The sequence below is a fragment of the Lichenostomus cassidix genome, chromosome Z, assembly GCF_008360975.1.
Source record: "Lichenostomus cassidix isolate B80296 chromosome Z, HeHo_3.0, whole genome shotgun sequence".
In the NCBI taxonomy this organism is placed as follows: Eukaryota; Metazoa; Chordata; class Aves; order Passeriformes; family Meliphagidae; genus Lichenostomus; species Lichenostomus cassidix.
Window position 1 is genome coordinate 52,794,971 of NC_139511.1, and position 17,327 is coordinate 52,812,297.

At 42.0% G+C, this 17,327-nt stretch overlaps 1 protein-coding gene across 2 annotated transcripts in view; it reads left to right on the forward strand.

The window, feature by feature from the left end:
* The first annotated feature begins 5,945 nt into the window (after positions 1-5,945).
* THBS4 (thrombospondin 4) overlaps positions 5,946-17,327 on the forward strand; it is a 40,102-nt gene continuing 28,720 nt past the window's right edge. For both annotated transcript variants that reach the window (XM_085042722.1, XM_085042723.1), the window contains exons 1-4: positions 5,946-6,076; positions 10,220-10,423; positions 14,470-14,717; positions 15,805-15,910. In XM_085042722.1, the coding sequence (XP_084898848.1) occupies positions 5,989-6,076; positions 10,220-10,423; positions 14,470-14,717; positions 15,805-15,910 (646 nt within the window). In that variant the 5' untranslated portion in view covers positions 5,946-5,988. The remainder of the gene's footprint in view (positions 6,077-10,219; positions 10,424-14,469; positions 14,718-15,804; positions 15,911-17,327) is intronic.

Below are 17,327 nucleotides of genomic sequence, written 5' to 3' on the forward strand. Positions count from 1 at the left end.
ACTATGGCTTCTTGTCCTGTCACTGCTTGCTTGGGAGAAGAGATTTGCTCCTGCCTGGCTACAACATCCTTCTAGGTTGTATCCAGATGGGGGTCAGCCTTTGGGGAAGGTACATGGATGGCCGGTAGCTGTGATCCTGTGGGAAAATGCCCCAGCCGTAGTCCTCATGAAACACTTTTGGTACTGTCTTGAGCGAACCCTCACCCTCTGGCCCTGACACTGCACACAGAATTGTAACTTTTCATGCAAGCAAAAAAAAATTGTGGCTCTCAATCAACTGTGGAGAGCCATCATCAGCAATTTGGTTCTAAAAACAAGGAGATCAGATCATAGGTTACCAGTTTTGACCAGGTTATAATGATAACTCATTCAGTGTGGTTTTAACTGCAGACCTTTAAAGACATCAAGTTGTCAGCTGTTTGTTCCAGACCTTGTGCAGACGTGCCACAGCACGTCTAAACACTAAGTTTCCATCCTTCCCACGAAAGGAAAAAATACCACACACTGACTAAAAAAAACCTCTGGACTGACCACCCTTATTCAGGTCTTCTGTGCATAAAGAGAATAGGAGGAGAGTAAGGGTAAAGCTTCATTTCTCCTTTCCCCCTGCCAGACCCACGATTTCAGATTCACCTGAAATTTGTGGAAGAAAGTATCATGATGAAGACTTGTGCCACAGATCTGAGATCATTCTGCTCCCTTTTACGAGGAACCTGGGAGAACAAATACATACCCACTTTTTTCTTCAGAAAAAAATACCACTGGCAATGTTGACAGAAGCTTTTTTTTTTTAATGGCTACATTACATTTTTCCCTGTGAGGGCTTATTTAAGATACATATTCTTAAGGACATTTTTTAATGTCTTTTCCTCCCTAAGGCACCAGCTAACTTCTACTCAGTCTGTCCAGATACTTTGCTGTCATATGTTCACTCTGATTGCCTCACTGAGATGCAAAGCTCTGAAAGAGTATGGTGGATCCTAACAGCTGTGATCCCAAAGATCTATTTCTCTAAGGAGTTAGAGAAATAGAGTTAGGGCTCAATACTGACACCAGCCCTATTTAGTATCTTCATCGATGACCTGGACAAGAGGATTGAGTGTGCCATCAGTCAGTTTGCAGGTGACACCAGGCTGGGTGGGAGTGTTGATCTGCTGGAGGACAGGAAGGCTCTGCAGAGGAATCTGGACAGGCTGGACCATGGGCTGAGGCTAATGGTGTGAGGTTTAACAAGACCCAGGGCCAGGTCCTGCCCTTGGGTCACAACAACCCCAGGCAGTGCCACAGGCTGGGGCAGAGTGGCTGGAAAGCTGCCCACAGGAAAAGGACCTGGGGGTGCTGGTGACAGCAGCTGAACATGAGCCAGGGTGTGCCCAGGTGGCCAAGAAGGCCAATGGCATCATGGCCTGGATCGGCAGTGGTGTGGCCAGCAGGACCAGGGCAGTGATTGTCCCCCTGTACTGGGCACTGGTGAGGCCACACCTCAAATCCTGTGTCCTGTTTTGGGCTCTTCACTGCAGGAAGGTCGTTCTGGTACTGGAGCACATCCAGAGAAGAGTCTGGAGGACAAGTCCTATGAGAGGCAGCTGAGGGAGCTGGGGGTGTCTAGCTGGCAGAAAATGAGGCTCAGGGGAGACCTTATCACTCTATAACTACTTGAAAGGAGGGTTTAGCCAGGTGAGGGTCTGTCTCTTCTTCAAAGTAACAAGTGACAAAACAAGAGGAAATGCCTCAAGTTACACTAGGCAAGATTTGGATTAGATATGATAAATTTCTTCACTGAGTTGTCAAGCATTGGAACTGGGTGCCCAGGAAAGTGGTTGGAGACACCATTCCTGGAAATGTCGAGGACATTTTTTAGTGGTGAATATGGTGGTGGTGCTGCTGACTCAATGGTTAGACTTGATGAACTTAGAGGTCTTTTTTAATGAAAATCCTAACCTTTCTATGAGCCATCATATGGCTTTTCTTAAGGCAGGCTGCAAGAAGGTTTAGGACGTAAATAGGGACATAAGCTTTGCATTGCCTTCAGCCCAGTTTATCTCTGTGTTGTTGTGGAGTCTGGAGCAAAGATGAAAAGAGAGGCAATCTCTAACTTCCCTCCCCCATGTCAGGAACTTTTTCCTCTTCATTGCCTGAGTGGAATTCCTATCAGAGTAAATGAAAAGGAAGTAGGTGCACTGAAGATGGATATATGACTTGACTTGAAAAAGTGGAGCTTCAATTTGTGTTTCGGAAAAGCAAAAATTCTTTTAAGACCTGTCTTTGAAACTTGAAACCCTCGAAACCAACCAATTTTTTTTTAAATGAAGCAGTGTCAAAACCAAGAGTATTGACATAGATATGGAAGGATGTAGTTTAGAGCTGATATTTCACTTGCATTAAGATTTCTATGTCTTAATTGCCCATGAATCCTGATTTTTAATCATCCATATAATTCCATAAAAACATTGAGTCTGCTGATGCATGTTAGGAACAAAACATGAAAGGTGAATTAAGTAGCAGGGATTCTTTTCCCTTACTCTATTATTTTGAAATTGAACAAGCCACAGACACTTCTGTAAAGTAACATTTGTAATGTTTGCAGCTTCTCTGTATTCTGTGCACTTAAAATCTCACTGATTTACATAATCAGGTCAAATATTATAATGATTGAGGTTTTCTTGCAGATTCTATGTTAAAAATTACTGTCACATGCTTATGACTTCTTTACAAAATGTGACTGACATTATGAAAGTTTCTTGGAAACACAGTTCATTAATCATGTTTTGTTTCTTGATTCTTATTTGACCTCCAGTAATTTAAACTGAAGTTTATACTTCAGAGAATGCACAAGAGTGAAAAGGCAATTGCTAGTATTCCATTGTTTTCATGGAAAAAGTTGATTAGAAGATCAAATAGCCCCTTCTAGACTGAAAATAAACATTCTATTTTGTGAAATCCTTTAAAGAAGGTTGTGCTTGAGCACAAAATCCCCTTCAGTTCGTAACATATTCCAACAATAAAACTCATCACAGGAATGAAAACTGGAAAAATTTCAGTGACCTTTTATGTACTAAGTTCATCAAAACATGGACTTAAGCTTCTTTTTATGTGCATTGTGAACAAGTTCCCTTCTGTCATATTGTATCCCGCTGCATGGTCTGCCAAACATTGCTTTCATGTGCATTCTTTGTGAGGAAGCACAAAGAATAAGCAGATACAGATCAAGAACAGAATATGGCCCTTGCAAATCTAACACTGATGAATATATAATACTACAAACAAAATCCTCCTCCTGGAGGACTGCTCAGCACCAGTGCAAGAGAGTCCTCTGTAGTTAAATCAGAAGGGAGGAATGGCAAATTATAATTACTTAATAAATACTTTTGTCAGATAAGGAAATCTTTCAAGAAAACATTTCATATGTTTTGATAAACTCAAATAAACTGAAACAACACAAAGTACATAATAAATGCCTGCAAATTACTGATGATGTTCCCCTTAGGTGAAATCAAACTTTTACTATCCTTTTCTCCCCCACCTTTTTTTGTCCAGAACTGTAATGATTTTACAGACCTTCATAGTGTTTTCCTGTAATGCACTTAAGTATATGTTTGCAAAAAATGCCTTCATTGAATCAAGGCTTTTCCTTAATAAACAGTAGAACATCATCAGAGTTGCTCTAGATCCATGTATTAGCCTCTGCAGTGTCATTATTGTCTCAATCCTTTAGGCTGAGGACAAATTCTGAACCAAGACTTCTTTTTAAGGAGCTTGTAGCACTCGAAGTCCCTCTTTTTCTTGTTACATGTCCTTGGCTCTTGCTCTACCCCCTTTAGCCTCCCTCTTTCTCCCTGCTGCACAGCATTCTGCACCTGATGCTGTTTTTCTCACTTCCCTGTGTAGCTCTTGGCCAGCCCATTGACACTACTACATCATCCTGTCACTTCCACTGCATGGACAAGGATGTGGGAGTGAAGCTGACATATTTCTTGTTGTAAGGAGACATATCTAGAAGAGCAGTGGGGTGCCGAGGAGGAATAGCATAGTGCTGTGACACTGCGGGTACAGCAGAGCACCCTTCTGCCTGGCAAATGAGCAGAGGAAGAAATGGGCAACTCAAGGAGCAGGTCAACACTGCTAACATGAATAAGCTAAGAAGTAAAGGGTGTGTTACAGGGTATATGTCATGTGGGGAGGGCAAGTGAATAAAGTATCTGGCTGAAAGTATCTGAAAATCTCGCTGGGCCTGCATTGGAGAGCAGCCCACAGCTGTGCTCTGCACAGTGCCGAGCTGCTGAGGCAGCCCCTTTGCAGCGCTCGCAGCTCCCGCCCTGCAGCGTGCTGTGTCTTGCCTCGGACACAATGAGCCCCCCAAGGGCTGTTCTCTGTGGTGCTCGTTAGATGTATGCACCAGGCCTGATGTGACTGAACATTAATCAACACTACTTTCCTCACTTAACATAAACTTTCCCTTCTATTGTTGCCCTACTTTTTATGATGTAAATAATATCCGACAGCTCCAACTTTTCCAAATGACTGTGGATAGCAAGCTGCGATGGGGCCAAGCAGGGCTTCCTGGGTTTCTGATGTGACAGGTTCATCAGCAGAGCTGATGCATACACAGAGGTTCAGAATGAAGAGGGCTGTGCAGCAGGATGCAAAACCCACTATGTGCTTGGGTTTCTCACTTGCTCCCTTTCTGCTGTGCTTTCTTAACAGCAGTGCAGAGGCTAGAATTTTCTGAAGTAGAGGACAAACAATGGGATATCCTAAGGGAACACACGATGCTTAAAATTATTGTAATTGAAAGAAGAAGGGGTTTTCTTTAATTGACTTTCGCTAACTTACTGATGTTGGGAGTTTATTAAGACAAACAGCTTTTTTCCATAGTCTCAGTCTGGTCAGTTTGAGCACTCCCAATGCTTCTGAGGTCTTTAAATGAAATAAAGGAGCAGATAATATGTTCCTCACTTTGCCACTCAGTCTTTTAGAAACCAAATTTGCCCCAGCCTGCAATCTGCATGACCCCTTTTAGTGACACTCTTCAGTTAGGAAAAGTGGAGTAATTAAATTCATACCAAGACCAAGTCTACACACCAGAGCATCCCCATTTGTTTTGACTTGGGATATACATGAGAGAGAATCTGCTCTAATATATGTGAAACCCTTACAGCTGATACTCGAAATGTGATTGCAGAGCAGGCAGAGAAACTTGTGCATTGTGAAGATGACGGCTGTATTACTGTTAGAAGACAAACAGAAATTTGTGGTCACCATCTGCTAAACATAGGGAAGTAAGAGGAATTTTTAAAGTAAAATGGTGCCAACCTCGAAGTTAAACATCCTACAGTCAGCAGGACTGGGTGAACGAGGCTGCATTATCTTCATGCTTCTGACACTCTTCTACATGCCTCACCAAGCTGGTGTTTCTCTGAAGGACTGTTTGCAACAGCACTGGACTTGCTGTCCCTCCTAAACTTACAGAACTCTTACTTGGCTCTTAAAGAACATCCAGTTCACTTTTGAGACCATCTTCTTGTGACTGGTAGTAAGCATAGCTTCTAATTAACAGTTGAACCCCATGATCTTAAAGGTCTTTTCCTACCTAAACAATTCTGTGATACTATGAATTCAAAGCCATTACACACATTTCAGTTTCCTGGGCTCCTCACAGGGCAGACTCCAGCCAGGGTCCCCACAGGTGTTGATTCTGGCAGGCGTCGCCAGGACCTCCGGTTCTGTCCGACTCCCCCAGCTCCACCGGTGCCAGTCGTTCCCAGCTCGGGTCCCGACGGCGCGCTCCCTCCTGGTCCACGCCGGCACTTGGCTGTCCCCCGCCACGGCCCCCACCACGGCCCCCGCCCGCCTTCGGGAGGGAGTCCCGGCCAATGGCCCGCCGCCTGCCGCCAGCCGTGCCCGGCCCCGGGGCCGCCCCCGTTAAACAGCGGCGCCCGGCGTGGAGCGGCGGCCGTCCCTTGCCGCCCTGCCCGGCCCGCGGCCGCCATGGGGTGCGAGCGCGGCGCCGCGCTGCTGCTGCTGCCGCTCGCCCTGCAGCTGTGCCCGGGCCGCGCCGCCGCGCCCGCCCCCCGAGGTAAGGGCCCGCGCCCTCCATGGAGCGCTTTTTCCTTTCCCCGCTTCCATGGAGAAGGCTCTGGGCTTGCAGCGTCCCGTCCCCTGCCCTCTGTCGGGAGCCCATCCTGGCAGCGAGCAGGAACACCTCTGCAGGTGCCAGGGAAGCAGGAGCCGTCGCGGGCAGCGGGAGCCGCCGCTGCCCGTCGGGGCGCAGAGCGCGCTCGCAGAGCCGCCCCGCCGCCGCGCTGCCCCGGCGTCCCCCTGCCGGCTGTGTCCCGTCGGACTGGCCATGGGGACCGGAGGTCGCGGTGTAGCCGCTCTGTCAAGCCGCCCCCATGCAGCCTGCAAAAAGTGTTTTTCTAGGTAGGCTGGTAGGTACGTGGAGCATCTGAATAGCCCTTTCTCGGTTGCAAGTGCTCCTAAATTTGAAGTGAATTTATAAGCCATGAAAACTCTTTGGGAAAACTCTACTACAGAGTAAGGTGCATAGGAAAACTCGTACTTCTAAACCCAGCATTGCTGTGGCGATACTATGCACGTAGTAAGTTAGGAGCCGCTGTATTTTAGAGCTTGAGTAAAGTGGGTGGTATCGCTCTGCGGTATCAGCTTGTGACTGGAGCCAGCTTGGCTGCCGAGTGCAGCAGTTAGTGTAACTTCATGCCACTGCAGGAGCCTTAAAGCTGTGTGTGGTTTTCGCTGCATTTTTAACCCCCTCCATTGCCTTACAAAACGATATTTGACAATTGAATTGGTTATTACTTAAACAGATCTATAAGACAGCCAATCACAGCAATACAGCTGCATTTCCAAAAGCCTTTGCTGAAGACCTTTATGATGCAAAAACATTTCAGAAAATCGTTGTAATGACAAGTTGCATATTGCCTTTTTTAAAAAAACAAGATGCATTTCTAACTTCTCAGGGACAATGGCCACCGAAAAACTACGCTCTTAAAAATTGATGCTTTCAGCCTCTTGGGGTCAGTGGGAAATTGTTGTGGTGGGGATTAGGATTTCACTCCAGCTGTCTAAATCATCAGTAATTACCTTGAAAAGTGTTGTGCAGCAGTGGAGCAGTGTTTACATCTACGTGAATGATAAAGTGTGACCAGAGAACAAACTTGGATGCTCTTAAAAAGCTGGTTTGACATTGCAACATTTAAGGCAAAGAAAGGATGTTTTGAGTTCCATGCTCTCCTGTGTCACTAATTTCAATTCTCCATGCCTCCTCATCCTAACACTTCCCATCATGTCTTCTAGCTCTCATCTAAAGAGCTAGCCTTGATGGTTTTGGGCAGATTTCCAAAGTGTGGTTTGCCACTGTCTCACCATGTGGTTCATCCCTTGTTAGCATTTTCTTCAGGGGGTGAGCAGATCTCTTCTAAAAACCACAGAAGGAAGGTAGAGGAGAGAATTCCTGCTCTGTCTCACAAGCAGGCTCAGTTTAGCCTGGTGGGTATGCGCAGTTGTGCTCAAAGGCATGAAGGCATTTCGGAGTCATCACTCTTATTGCATGGATTGAAACCAGCTGCTTGTGCCTTTCAGCTTTAGCAATCCTATTCTATACATTTGCTTTCAAGTCTGCATTTTTAGGGAGAGGAACAGAGATGAGGTTCTTCAAAAAAAGAAATGTGAAATTCTTATGGATCATTTTCCCCCTATTCCTTCCAAACAAGTAATTGTCTTTGTATCTCTAAGAGTTGTGTCTCTCTGCCAGCTCTGCTAAGGACATGAAATTAATTTTTGTAACTCCCTTGTTCTTCCACTAACTATATTTGCTCACATGTGTGTAAGCTGTGCTTAAGGATGGATCTGGTCACATAGTGCATCCACATGCTGGGCAGTGAACATATCCCAGGAAAGGGTTTGATAACGTGGTGCTAAAGGATCCTGCTGAGGCACTGTGCTTTGCGGAACACAACTGCCAAACTAATTTGGGTATTCCTTTAAATATGCATGTGTCAAAAATTTCAGTAAATGTTTTCTGCAAGGTTAGACAGATATTTCACTGTGTTTAGTGATTACTTTTGCAATATTTTTAAGTGACTCTAGCATAGATTTATTAGTATCACAGGAATTGATATAAATTTAGTCAATAGGTCCAGAAGTACTGAACAAAATGTATAGCTATATACTGTGCTCTCAAAGTCTTTGATATTGTATTGCATTGCTCTGGCTGAAGAAACACAGTTATATTTTATGAATGGCTATTACTTGTAAAATGCTGTTGTACAGAGTAGTGAGTTGCATTTGAATCTCTCATGTGGGCAATTGCTTTGCTCCCTCTGCACTAAACATGATTAAATACCCAGCCTTTTGCTTCTGCTGCCCGTGTCACCGGTTTCAGTGGGAGCAGTGGTTGTCCTGGGATGCTGTAAATCAGAACTCAATAAGAGAGAAGTCTTCTTCTCTTTTCTTGTCTTCAGGTTCATCTTAGATATATGTTTTTTCGTTGTTTGACAACCATACTACTAGTGCAGGCAAATCAAGGGCCAGATATTTTAGTATTGTGTCCTGAAAATTCTCAGTAGAGTTGTGAGATCCTTGGACCCCATACAAGTGCAGCCTTCAGTGATGATTTCAAGGACCTCATGAAGCGAAGGGAAAAAGGTCTTCATTTTTTTTCTCTTTTTTAGAAACTGCATTAGCATTTAGATGAATGGATACTTCAGAATGAGTGATGTGAGCAGCATGAACCCACAGTCTAGTATAAGGGAACAGGGTTTCCCTCATGTCTGTGGAAAGGTCTGTGTGCCCACGTGATTGTCTTTCAAGTGCTCTTCAGGTTTTTTCTGTGTGTAGCGTTTGGAAACACTGGAACAGTAGGATGGCCTGATCACCTTAGTAGAAAACAACAGCTTTAGGGTTGTGCTGACAAGGCTCATCTGCAAAAGTCTAGTGTTTTTTCAGCCTGAGAAAGTAAATTTATTAGTACAACCATGGGCTTGAATCAAGCAAAGGCACAATGTGCTGTCATGGGCCTTTGCCATCTTCCAGGTGTTACGGCTCTTCTCTGGTGACAGCTCTGCTTGTTCTGGTGTGGGAGAAAAATACGGCCCAGCTATGGTAGGCCAATGAAGTGCAGTCATATACAATAGCTCAGTATGCCCTTATGTTTAAATAACATTTGTGCATAATAATTTATCAGACTTTATTGCCAGGGTATGATATATATAATTCTTTAATTGCTGCAGGTTGAAACAGGAGATAATCAAGGAACCTAACAGAAAAGTTTGTTGAGTTTGGAGACATCATGGACTTAGGAAAATTGAGGAAAACCCCAGTTTGTTGTTTCAGTGCCGTAAGGGACGTAACTGACATACGTATGCATAAAATTGTAGACACTGCTGATGCATTGTGGAAAAAGTAAAATAAAAATTTGAAACAGCTTTCACTATGCCTTCAGGGTTTGTTGTTTTGGGGTTTTTTTGTCAGGCCTGTATTTCTTTGTTTTCTGTGCCAGAAGGGAAAGATGAGTCTTATTTATATAAGATATATTCTGAAAAGTCAGTGAAGTGAGAAGAAGGTTGTGAACATCATATTGTTTACCTGGCTGTCTGGCATTTTAATTGGTGACCTGCAAATTCTATAAAAGGATCAGCACTGAAGAAATCTGTCTGAAAATTTTAATGCTGAATCCTTATCTAATTGATACGTGAACACAAACATCTGAGTTTATGAAAGCAGAAATAGGTTAAAAAGCTTTCTGTTGAGGTGAATACTCAGAAGAGAAGAACTTAGAAATTACTTGAAAATATTTGAGTATCTCAATTTGAAGACTAGATATTTCTATGTTAGCAACTTCTCAATAATACATTTGAAAAATAAAAGTTGCTACAATAGTGTCAGTTGCAACAAATTCTAGATATTTTGATAGAATAGTTTTAGCTGGCAAGCACCATCTAGTCCAAACTTTCTGCATGTGTGGGGACATGTTTCAGCAGATCAAGTTGCTTAAGATATCACTTCCAGTGCCAGGGGTTTGAACTTCACGATCTTTACAGATGATCATCATATTGATAATTTTTTTAAAAAATTTTATTTAATGTAGGTCAGAGTTTCCATATGAAGAGTGTACCGTGTCCAAGATGTGGCTTCAAATCACTTTCTTCTTTGGTCATTCTTATATTTAAATTGCTTTTGAAATTTGCTTTTGTTTTTCCAGTTTTTGATCTTCTTCCTTATTCCAACAAGCGAGTGGTACTGAACGTCTTGCAACAGGCATTTGGGGATCCTATGCTAAATGAAGTGTACTTGCTCTCAACATTCAAACTACAGCCAAAGAGCACAGCCACTGTTTTTGGCCTATATTCATCAGCTGACAATAGCAAGTATTTTGAATTTACTGTAATGGGAAGGATGAGTAAAGGTGAGTTGCTTGGAATATGTATGGTAGAACTAGTGTTGCATTTGTAGTTACTGGTGTGTGACAGATGAATGTTGACAACTGTGATTAACTTTTGTGCTTGAGTCATTCTTGCTGCATGCTGTCACCTTTCACATCCCCTCTCACTCCTTCATCTCTTTCCTTCTTCTCCTTGATGCTGTTGTTGATGTTGAATGTCTTGGCCAGGGGGAGCTGACCTGACAATCAGCTGGTGTCTCAACTCAGCTGTGGTGCTTAATCTGAGCAAAGCTGAGAAAGGAGGAAAAAACCATGAAGAATGGTGAAAGGGGTCGGTTTGGTTTGGTCCTTTTTTTTTTCTTTTCTTTTTCTTTTTTTCTTTTTCCCCTAGGGACAATCGCTGGTTCTTATTACTCAGGAATGTGAGGGACACACGCACATGCTGCCTCATGCATATGAAAGACAGGTTCTTGTTCCGATGACCCTGGAGATTAAATGTGACCATGCAAGACAAGTATTCCCAGCCCTTACAGGATGTGATGGGGGAAATAAAGTGTTTGTTCTTTATTTCTTGGAGTTAATTAATCAGTGTAGGAACAGCAGCAGTTTTAGAAATAGAGAGTTTAATTGATTTCTAAACCAGATCTTGGATATACTACAATTTTAAGATTCAGTGAAAGGTTGTTGAATTATGTGTGTTGTTGCTGCATTGACTTCACCACTACCATAGTAATTTGCTACTGAGTAATTAGCTGAATCAAATATACTGAGGAATTTCAGTTTATACACAGGGAAATTATTCGATATGCTGCAAAAGAAGAAAAACACACATTTTTGTTATACATCGTTGGGGAATGTGTTAGATAAAACATTGGTAGTTTTATCAGGTCTGCCAAAATCCTTCTGAGGTAAGGGAATAAGCTATGTACGTATTGGATATGTGGTCACATAGCCTTATTGGTAAGTATTATACAATTCCTGACACTGAGTTACTTAATTGCTACATAAACGATAGATGATTCATACTCCCTCTCTCCCTCTCACACACGCACAATTAGTGTGCAAATGTTTTACATATATATCTAGTAACACATATGTGTACACACAAATGTGTCTATATACATAGAGGTTTGAACATATGGAACTCTTGATTTTCAAAAATACCTGCATGTCTCATAGTTACTGATAATCTCCTAAGTCTGATAAAGTGTTTCTTGTGGAAGGTTACATGGTTCCTTTCAGTTTTGTCCTCAGTAGGTTGGTGTTTGAGAAGCATCTGTGGACAGGACAAACACAACAGTGGCATATAAATAGGCAACATGAAGCAAGTTGTCCCGTCAGTGACCAGTGTTGAGTAGATGGGGGACATCTGTAACCTGACTGATGAAAAGGATTGACCAAACAGAGGGAGGTTTTTTGCAGCAAAACTGCTCATTGGATCTCTTTGCTTTCTTATTGCTTTAGAGCACCTTGTTCAAGGCATGTAGCAGTGAGCAAGTAGTAGGCAGTGTTTTCATGTGTGATTTCTCTGGAAGTGTTAGGGATCCCATATGGCTGCTTCATACAGTAAGTTAAACTGCATCCAGGAGATTGTCATGTGAGCTGAAAGTATGGAGTGTGTGAGATGTTTGTGATCCTCTCAAGACTGAACGTCATCACTTAAGTGGTGAGCCAATGCTGGCATCTCAGCAAAATGCAAAGTCTAAATATCTATGGTTTTGAAGAATAGATAGTACTTTCTCTGTATGGTATTTCCAGTTATGCACCCAAATTTGATCTAAGGTGCTCAAAGCAGGCCTTAGTTATACTTTAAAAGTATGTCATACTTAGTTATACTTTAAAAGTATACAATAAAACCATGTTCTGGTGTTATTGTGATATAACTGATAGTAGCATGTTTATAACACCTAAATGTTTTTAAAAGCACAGGTCTGAATTACTGAGTTGACAGCTAAACTTATGGTAGACAATTGTGCTTTTCAGAGGCAGATAGCATACATGAATTTTTTTATCCTTTTAAAATTATTCCTTTAAGGAGCAAACAGCAGTTAGTGTATAGAAGAGTTGTAATTTAAAAATTCTGTGAAGCAGCTCCTATTTTAATCAAAAATCTGTTTCTTAAGCAGTACAGGTGACACTCTCATGAATATCTGTAAAATATTCAAGCAGAAAATGTACTGCAGGGGCTTGGATGAGTTAAATCTTACAGAGGTGGAGGCTGTGATCCAAGAAAATCTCTCTTTAAAAGCCTACTCTAATTTACCAGATAAATATTTGTCTTTGGCTGAGGAAAGAATACTTGATCCTCCTTCCAAGCCTGATTCCACCTTGTCCTGAAACTATTCTGGCAGGATGTGTTCTGGGCCCTGCCTGCATCTCCTCTTTCTTTCTCTAGGCTACTGTTGTGTTTGGTCACTCTGAATGCAGGGCCCAGATCCAAAGACCTGGCTTTTATATCACCAGGCATGCATAATATTCACAAAAATAAAATGCCTGCAATGTACTCTATCTTGCCAGATCTTTGTGTTTGCCAAGAAATGCTACCTTTTAGCGAGTTACTGGTGACCTCATGCACCTTTCCGGAAATCTCAGCTCTGGCAGTGTTTCGACATAGACAGCAGTGAAAACATTCCTGATATTGATCACAGCTGTTGAGGCTCTAGCACTACTGTTGACTTCAAAGATAGAGACATACTTTGCCCCATTCACGCTGGCATAAATCTGGAGATTTTTTAATCATTAGACTGAGGAATTAGAAAAGTTTTAGGGAGTGTGTGTGCAGTAACTTGGGAGGTCACCCACAAACAGGTATCATAGCATCAAAGCAATTATATTAGTAGTGGAAATATGGGAAGGTAGTTTGTGAATTGGACAGAAATTGAATGGTTTCAGTGAGCAGGTGTTGTTAGCTCCAAAGTTAGTAAGAGCTTTTACCTCCACCATATTCACAGTATTTAGTTGACTTAGTGTCAGACCATTGGTGAGCTCTTAATGCAACTGTAGCAGCCTTCTGTGAATTTCAGAGTTTTGCAAGAGCCAGCATGCATGGTGTCTGTGCAGGTTGATTCCTCATGTGCATAACTGTTCCGATCAGGAAATAAGGGACTGTCGGCTGGTGATCAGTGGGATCTTTGAAACAAGATCTATCTGATAGTGTAGGGTAGTGATACACTGTCCACATGCATTCAGCTCATTGCTTCTGCAGATGTACAGTTGGAGAGCCAGGGAGAGATTTTGTGGAGAGAACTAGCTAGCTGATCTTAGAGATCTGGCTCACAGATCCTGGCTTACTGATCCAATTTCCTTAGGAAAGAGACTTTTTTTTTTCAATATTATTCAGCAAATATTTCTTGTAAGAGTATTTATTTGTCTGCTGTCATGTTTTTTTGATGGTGCATTTTACTTAATAAAATGAAAGTTTTTATCAGGTAGATCAGTCACTAATGCTTTTAAAAAGAGTTGAGAGGAGGCTTAGTCATTGCTAGTAGTGGAATATGCCTTTTCTGCATTATATTTTGGTTTGACTGAGTATTTGTTACAGAGAAGTGCAGGTTATTGGCTTGGAAACATGTGTCCTTTGGTTTTTAACTATGCATTTGGGTATCCTCATAGATGGCTTCACTGTATGCGGTATGCATCACTGAAATTGATTTTTCTAGTTGTACATTTCTGCTACAGAGTATTTCTAGGTATATCAGATATGTACATACCAAAGTGCTGACTGCAGGCTGCCTGCTAAACTCTGTAACTTTACCACTTGCATTTTAGCACGTTATGCCCTGTAAAGTGACTTTGGTTAAGCTATTTAGAGAGGCCTGGCCAAAGCAGAGGAAAACTCAGCACAGGCAGAAGAGCTTTACAAACAGGGAGTCATGTAAGCCTCCTGGTAGTGCTGCTCTGAGAGTCAATGTCCCATTTATTATTACCATTATGTCTGCATATGGGATGCATTTACAAAGGCGGACGTGTGGAAAAATACCAGAGCAATGGCAGATTTCCACAGGATCTTCCTTGATCAGCCTTGGGCTATGTGCTACCCTCTGATAGTCCTTCTCTGTATTTTGTCCTAGCGGTGCTGCGCTATCTGAAGAGTGATGGAAGGCTGAATTCTGTGATCTTTAGCAACACCCAGCTTGCTGATGGGAAACCTCATGCTGTCATCTTGTGGCTGAGTGGTCTGCAGCAAGGATTGAGCACAATAGAGTTGTATTTGGACTGCCTGCAAGTAGGTGCCATTGAGGACCTGCCAAAACCATTTTCAGCGCTGTCTCACAAGCTGGTGGCAGTTGAGCTGCGCACTCTCCAGGACAAGCCACAGGTGAGTGTGGAAAGTGGGAACAGGCTCAGCACTTAGAGGGATCACAAGCGATCCTCTGGATCACTGAATTCAAACTTCAACCCTTCCAGCAGCCAAGCTCTGTACAGTAGTACTTTAGTATTAAGTTGTGAAATAAATGTAAATATAAGTTCCCTATAGAGCAGGTGAAATCTTAGCTTACATTAACCCTATAATAATCATGCTATTTGTTTTTTAAAAAAATCTTAGTTTTTTTTTAATAAAAAACCAAAAAATTAGTGTCTCCTTTGCTTCAGTCTAGGTGTTTTTTGGGGACTGGACTTTTTGCAAGGACTTCGCTAATGCAGTAAGGGCAGCTTTTCACTGGCTTCTTATAGCTGTTCTCTATGAGCAATGTTTGTGTATGTGGCTTTCCACTTCATGATATGCCAAGAGACCAAAACAGGCAAAAGAAAGGGGAGACTCTTGTGGTACCAGCGTGCAACCCTCATCTGTTTGACTGCAATAGCTTTTCTTCTTTTGTCTGCTAACCAGGAGTTGACATAGCTTCTTGTCATCTCCCTATAAGCAGTCCAAAATAAACAGTGTCTTCCACAGAATCTTCCATCATCATTTATCAAAAATATTTATGAGGAGGTGCAATGGCACTCTGCCCCCAAGGTTGCCTGCTTACTTTGTTTCATTACAGGCTTGAAAATTGTTTTTATGGAGAATGAGTGAGGTACCCACGTTCCTGACATGAATATATGTATCTGTTTGAGAGGAGAGGAAAAAAGACTTCTTTGGATGCACTTACAAAAAAAACCCCAAACATATGCCACAGATACAGAAATATGTGAACTTCCTAGTATGTGAGATCATATAAATTGGAACAGTAAAGAAAAGTTGGGAATAAAACCACAGCTATGTGAAAATCTGCAAGGCAAATATTAGAGATTTTATACAGTTCAAATGGTCATGGATAGTCCTGAAGGGAAAAGTGTAGGAGCCCTGCATGCATAGGAAATGGACTACTTTTCTTAAAAAAAAAATATTATTTTGTCTGATACTTCATACTTTTTCCATTGCTGTACCAGAATTATGAGCTCTGTTTTTCTTGTGAGCCCAGGATACACTAGATGAGCTGAAGCTGGTAACTGGAGGAACCCTTGCCGAAGTGGGGAACCTGCAGGATTGTTTTCTTCAACAAATTGAGCCTGTACCTCAGTATACTGGTAAGGCCTGCAACTGGGAGTTAAAATTACTCCTGATGATACCAGTGCAAGGAAGCTAATGTATGAGTATTGAAAATGTGAAGAAGCTTATAGTTAAGTAATAACAATTATTTGACTAAATTGTAGCTATGACAATTTCCTGTAAATGTTTTAGAAATAGCTCCATTTGGAGAGAAAACAGTCACCGTGGCTGGTGATAAAGGAAAGAATTGTTGTTCTAGTTTAAGACAAGTCTGTAATGATTGAAAGAGGCTTTTTAGCCTAATCTGGAAAGCAAATTTTTGGGACGATCTGTTTGTGTCAGCTTAATAATAATTTAAGTATTCAAACTGCAAACAATTGCAGATGGAAAGTAATGCTAAATGGGATACACAGCTACAGGCTGTATGAAAATAGGTAGATAAATGGAGTAGCAAGACCTGTCCATGTACATATCCACACTGACAGTATTCATCTCTTGAGCACTGGACTGTCTCCAAGAGGGGAGGAACAAGATGTGAAGAAGTTTGCAAAAGAATATGTTTATGCCACAGCTACAGAGCCTGTAGGTCTGTGTGGGAAAAGCCAGTGCAAAGTAGCCACTAGTCCTGCCACAATTTAACCAAGGCTTTTGTCACCTGCTGAAGGGGACATTGATTTAAAACCAATTCCTCTTCTGCCTGTGCCGAACATTGTGGAGACTGAGCTGGAAGAGGAAGGAAAGGAAGGAGCTGAGGCTACTGGGATCCTTGCAGGGCCCCAGGTTTTAAGTGAGGGCTAGACTGTCCCAGCTGTAATCCTCCTAGTCCATCTGCCTTTCTGCATCGTATCTGAGGGATAAGAATAGAGACAATATGTAGAACTTTTATATCAGAGCATCCTGGGTACATCACATGAATGTAGGCATCAGTGGTGTGCAGTGATAACAGAATCTGGTTTACATTTTAGTTCCGTTGCACATACTTCTATTTCCTTGGTTCTTAACATATATGCACTTAGGTAAAAAAATTAGTTTTATCCTCAAAGCACTCTCTTTTTCACTAAATCAGTAGGCATTTGAACATGGAAGGGAAGGGTAATTCAGTGTTTACTTGTGCAAAAACTGACAGCTCTCTCACAGCGAGTTTCCAAATTACAGACTTGCAGCTTTCTCATTTGTAACTTTTGCTCACTAATCAATAATGCAAATGGTAGTATACAGACAGATACTGTCTCTCTGTGGCTGCCTCCATCTGGCTTAGACTCTTAAATTCAGTTAACTTTCCAGTGGAATTAATATAATTAATAATAATAAACAACTCACATGAATACATTCGAAGTCTACATAGTCAAATCCACCAAAGGGAAAGGTGGATGTTCCAACAGCAATTTTAACTCAGCTGCCTTGAACTTTGTGTATGCTTCATGATTCTGTTTTATGGCAATAATATATCAGACA